The sequence below is a fragment of the Girardinichthys multiradiatus genome, chromosome 11, assembly GCF_021462225.1.
Source record: "Girardinichthys multiradiatus isolate DD_20200921_A chromosome 11, DD_fGirMul_XY1, whole genome shotgun sequence".
NCBI lineage: Eukaryota > Metazoa > Chordata > Actinopteri > Cyprinodontiformes > Goodeidae > Girardinichthys > Girardinichthys multiradiatus.
Genome location: NC_061804.1, coordinates 14,642,638 through 14,648,637, shown reverse-complemented (window position 1 = coordinate 14,648,637; position 6,000 = coordinate 14,642,638). Strand labels below are relative to the sequence as shown.

The 6,000-nt window shown below is 36.6% G+C and overlaps 1 protein-coding gene across 1 annotated transcript in view; it reads right to left on the bottom strand.

The window, feature by feature from the left end:
• Window positions 1-602: 602 nt before the first annotated feature.
• The window catches only part of dpysl3 (dihydropyrimidinase like 3), a 44,148-nt gene continuing 38,750 nt past the window's right edge, over window positions 603-6,000 (bottom strand). Inside the window, exons 13-14 of the mRNA XM_047378969.1 lie at window positions 5,550-5,703; window positions 603-2,225 (exon numbers count right to left, since the gene is read on the bottom strand). Of these exons, the coding sequence (XP_047234925.1) occupies window positions 2,131-2,225; window positions 5,550-5,703 (249 nt within the window). The 3' untranslated portion in view covers window positions 603-2,130. The remainder of the gene's footprint in view (window positions 2,226-5,549; window positions 5,704-6,000) is intronic.

The following is a 6,000-nucleotide window of genomic DNA, read 5'->3' as shown; positions in this document are numbered from 1 at the left end:
AATTTTGTCAAATACATTCTTGTTTTGAGTTTTTTTTCCTGGGTGGTCATTTCCCTACATCCCACAGGACAGTTTGTTTTGTGGGTGCTTAGTAATACGTATAAATTATGTTCATGCTGTGCCTGTAATAAATCTCACACTACAAAGGCAACCAAGAGCTCCATGTGCCACACAAGGTGCCCTTTTTTTCCACTTCAGCACCTGCCCCCCAAAATGTCTGTGCACGCCACTGAGTATACCTATGTACTTTGCATACTACATATAAAAGAGGAATATCTGTTTAAACTTTCAGTGCACATAAATCTAGGTGGACTGCATTTATTAGTCAACTTACCATTTTTATTTTGACTAGTAGTGTGAATAATTGTTCCAGATAAAATCCACCGCTTAACCAATTTTATATCCACCCTTTCCCATTTTTATCCAAGTATACTTCCATTTTACTTCTGTCAACATACCACGTGCCACAGGTAACAACCTGTTGTTTCTTTCTCCTGGATACAAATTAATGGATTATGGAGATAAATCATTATAAAAATGGATCAAAATGATGAAAGGCCAAAAGGACAAGTACACTAAAGAAAAGAAATCAAGCAATAACATCAGCTGCAACTCATTTTTATTCAGGAAAAATTTCATACCAGCACACCTTTTATTGACCCGCCATCTCAGAGCTCTGTCAGAATAGTAAAAAAAAAAAAGAAACATACCAGTAAAACAAAGGTTGTCATCCTAACATAAATACCAAAAAAAAAACACATCTCATGTCTGCCTTAGTCTGCAAATTCAAAACAGTATCTTGTTTCAATTGTCCCACAATAAAGAGCAACTTAAAAGGAATGGCTTCCCTTACGGCACTACAATCCTCTGCCTTGTCAGAATATAGGCTGGCTTATCTTCAGGCAGCTTATGAATGCATTGAGGATTTCAATAAAGGGTTAAGTGAGGAACCCAAGTGAATGATGGTCTTCCACTTGTCCTTAAATGAGAGCCAGGTTAGTTAAAGATAAAAAAAAAAGAAACATCAGCAAAGGGCAGTAATAATAAATCAATTTTTTACCCAATCATTTTAGAGTATGTATGTTTTGTTAGTGCCCATTCTGTCCTACCATTCTGTTTTATTGAAATGATTGCAGCGACACAGAAGCAGCCAGTTTACTAGAAGCAAATACAAGGGACGATTTCTTGCAACGTTCTTTTTACAAGAAAATGGAGGAATGCAAAATGATAAAATCTGACAAATGTTTAGGGAATGAAGAATAATAAAAACACTTCTAGTATTTCTTCTTTCTTTGTGTGTTCTTTGAGTGTTTTCTTAAGCCCACATCTTATTGTCTTTTTTTAACATCAATACAGTACATAATGAGGACGGTAAATATCACCTTACAGGAGGAACTGGAAAAGGATCATGGATCACGTCGCCCATATTAATGTGGCCCATGCAGCTCCATGTCCAATAGCCCTCCTGCTTTGAGAGGTGATAAAAGTATTTTAATTGGACCAGTAAACCCAAACAGGCTGCAACCACATCATTCACAAAGCTACATTACATCTACCATATGTACACTGCCGACTAGAGCTAATCAATGGTACTGCATGACAAAACATGGCTAATGTGAGATTTATTGTTCAGTCTTGCTGACCATGGAGGAAGCGAGCTACTGAAAAAGGGGTGATATTGAAAGCCAAGCAGGATAAAAGGAGAATCCCAAGAAAATCATTATCCATTTTCCCACTAAAAACTGTTTATTTCCTTTTTGTGGTTAAATATGATGATGTAAAGTTTTACTGGTGTGTTTATCAAATACCTAAGTACCCGAAGAACATGGCTTTGTTGTTAGTTGTTCCACACTGACACGAACTGAGGCTGACATTGTTCCTGTGTAATGTGCTTTGTTGGCAACTTCTAACAGCTTCTGCACTGTCCAGGAAAACGGATACAATTCTCATCTGAGCATAGTAGCTTTGTGATAGGTAAGGCATGAGGATTCAGTGTTTTGCTCTTTAAACTTTTATTAACCCTGGTCCTCTTTCCCTCCTCCTAACCCTCCCCTTTCCCCTCCCCCTAACCCTCCCACTACCGTCCACTCTGGCTGTTGTTCTTCTGGAAGTGTTTTCTCTTCCTGCTGTTTAACTGAGAGATGTGATGTTGGAACGACCACCGGGGGGCACTACAACACGGCGGCCAGGTGGCCTGATGGGAACTTCCTCTGGTGCTGGAGGACCTACACACAAAGAGAGAGTGAAAAAAAGTTACAAAAACGTAATCTACAGACATGTAAGAGAACAAAATAATCCAAGGAGGAAGATTAGATTGGCAATTAGAAAACCTTGAAAAAGGTTATTTAATAATTAAGACATTAAAATTGATCAAACTGGGAATATCAACTTAAGATTTGACACTGTTTGCTGTGTCATGTGCTTGGCTTGGGCCAAATTGCAAATAGGACTGCAATTGAATGGCTTTCTTCTTGCCACGTTTAGTTTTTCAAGGCTTGATTTGCAGACTGCATGACTAATACTTGTCCTGTTGGCAGATTCTACCAGCTTAGCAGTGGAATTTAAGAGATCTTCCAGAGTTAACCCGGACCTCAGGGCAACTTTCCTGATTAATGCCGTAGGTTTGCAGGTGTGCTATATTCTTTCCATTTTCAGGCAATGGGATGACCATTGCTCTGTGAGATGTTCAAATTGTATAATGTAGTTTTCTAACATTCAGCACTGCTGAACTTCATTTGCTAATTAATTCAATTCAATTTAGTTTTATTTTTAAAGCACCAGTCCACAACACATGTCATCTCAAGGCACTTTGCAAAGTCAATTCAATCAAATCATGCAGATTTCAAAAGAGAAGTCGATTAGGGGACTTCAGATTGGTGGCATTGAATTTAAAGCAAGAGTTGGTGTATAAATAAACTGAATAAGATTATTCCATCTGGATTGTGGCATTTTTTCCATTAGCAATTATTTATTCCATACGAGAGTTTGCTAAAAACAATTACAGTCTGTAAAGTTAAGGGTTGACTAATCAGCGATTAACTGGGTCAAACAACCTAATTACATCACTTTGTGTGAAAATTACATAAACCTGTATGACAAGATGAATTTCTAACGTTGGTTTATTTGTTTAACTAAAATAACCTGATGTAAAATGATCCTGTCTAGGAATGCACCACTTTTACCAAAGGTTTGTAGCAGTGCTGGTGTGATTAATAGACTGACACAAGCCTTTATAACCCTTATAGTGTTACAAAGCAGCAGCCAAAATGATAATCTGGCACCCTCCTCTGGAAACCAATGACACTATTTGTCATACAGTTTAGATTTGTGTCTCATTTTAAAGCTCTTACTATGTCGCCACACAAATAATTGGTGTTACTCAAAATATTTTTTCCCCAGGACATTTAAGCTGTCATATGTTGCTGCATCAGTACTACTAAAGCATCAAGTCCGACATAAAGTATAGTTTCCAAAAGGATGAGCCAGAGTCACAATCTCCTTCCAGACAAGTAAATCAACTCTGCAGGTGGTAGCTCCACAAAAACTAAAATAGAAAAGAAGTGCAGATCATTCTCAAAGTATGCACACACACACACACTAACACTTACACAAGATCCCACAAACTGCTGAAAAATTTGGGAAACTAGGAGCAGACTCAGATACATGTAATCAAATGTGGAAATTATTTCCAGCAAATGTCACATTTTCTTCAGTGAGGTATAACCCATTAGCTATGCTCATATAAACAAGTTACACATTCTACTAAAGATCTTTCAAAGTGAATTAATACCTATAAAATTACTACATTTATTTTCAAAAGATGTAAGTAGAACGTAAAAACAGCTGTCTTCATCTGATTATAGAGGGCTAATCCAACTGAACTAATAGTGTGTGTGTATGTGTGTGTGTGTGTGTGTGTGTGTGTGTGTGTGTGTGTGGACACAATAAGGCTGTCACTCTGATGGAACAGATGCCAAACAGTGATAATGTTGTGATCTCACAGATTAGAGAGGCGTTTCTAACAGACCATGTTGAGATGTCTGGTCTGAAAAACCACTGTGTTTTTAGCCTTAAAAGAAAATGTATCAAGCATCACTTTAAATACGCTAAATGCATCTGTCAGGAAAACTTCTCTTCCTGTGGCTTACTCAATCTGAAGAGGTTGTAGTTAGATTCTACTGATCTGATTTTACTAAATTTAAACAAAACCATTAAAAAATTACCTTTAAATAAGTTGTTGGGCCTGAACTTTAGTTCTTCACTTCTTGGACTTCTTGTACATCAACCAAGACTAGTGGGGCCACTGAGTGTTACCAATATTTCAAGGCTGACATTTAGCATTTTCCAAAATCAATATTACTTTATTTCGTTTTGATGTGTGATGTTAAACATGACATTTTGAACAACTAATAAAAATGTTGTCCATCACCGACATATGATAAGTACAATAATAACTATTTTTAGTGCAAGGTTTGTATTTTGGACGTCTCTAATCTGATCCTAAGTGTTGGAAACTCAATCCTTAATACCTTTTACTATTGTAGTGTCTATGAATTTATGTCAGACACAACCCTAGTGAGGAGTGGGACTGTGCTTTGGAGCAGCAATTTTTAAACATTTGTTTAATTTCCCTTTTGGGATGAATAAAGTATTTTTGAATTTGAATTGAATTAAATTGAAATTCTTGGCCTATATTCATGTGAACAGTTTACAAAACTGTATCATAGGCCATGCACATTATTTTATGGATCTAATGAATCTACATTTTTCCCTAACACCTGGAGTTTTATTTACCTTTTACAATGATGTTCACAGTTAAAGTGGGAAGATCTGTCTGATCTGACCTGCTCTTCGCACTATGCTCAGACATTGATTTAAGGAAGGGCAGTATAGAGAGCAGCTGCAACACTACTAATTAAAACATATTAGTTCAATGCAAAACTGTACACTAACAAAGAAGAATAGCATTTTCTGTATGTGCATTTAAATATGTTTCAAGCCAAATCAGTGAGTAATAAATTAAATAGAGAGAAAACCTGGTAATGTTAGCTTAACACTTCAACAAACTGGTGTGCATGACAACTTCGCCAGCAAGAGAATGTCTGGAATGTACCGTGCTAATGTAGACCATGTAATACTGATAAAATACAGTGTGCTATTTTAATGCACTCTAAAGCTACTTAATTTTTAAGCATATACATGGCATCAGTTTTAGAAAAATAACAAACTGGCACTTTGCATCTGCACATTCCTAATCTTAAATGACTCAGATTGCCATCAGGAACAAATTATCCTGATCTGGAAATCCCTGGTAGTTTCAATTATGGCTAGTCATAGACACTCCATGTGGACGAATAGCATAACTTCAGTTTAGAAATTAATCTAATGAATACAAACACAAACAATGCTTAAAATTACAACTAACTTCAATATTAGGAGAAATTGAAGCGCATGTATTTTACTTGATGTCAGTGTAAACCAAAGCACAAAGAGAACAGAGATGTTTTTTTATTTCAAGAAATCAGGACCACTTGATGAGATGCGGTTACCTGCTAGACTAAATCCAGACTGGTGCAGGTTTCTGACAGGTTGTTTGGTGGGAGAGGTGCGTGCCGAGGCGGAAGGGGTACCACCGCGGGACATGGAAAATTCAGAAACTGGGCCATCATACATTCCTCTAGGCACTGCCCTCAGCACAGCCAACTACAGGACAAACAAATGTTAGAGATGGAGGAAATAATTCATAATTAACATGCATAACAAAGATTTTATCCATAACTTTATGAGTGTGAGCTTGTTTTCTTTTTCCCTGACAAAATACACCTACAGATTCACATATCCATATAAAAACACAGAATTAATTCATATACCCAAGATTTATGGTTTTAAATCAAGCTAATGTGAATGAAAAAGCTATAATTTTGTATGTATTTTTGTATGTCTATGTGGTGACTTAGTGGAATTTTGGAAGCTCTGTTAAAAGTTAAAAAGAGACATCTG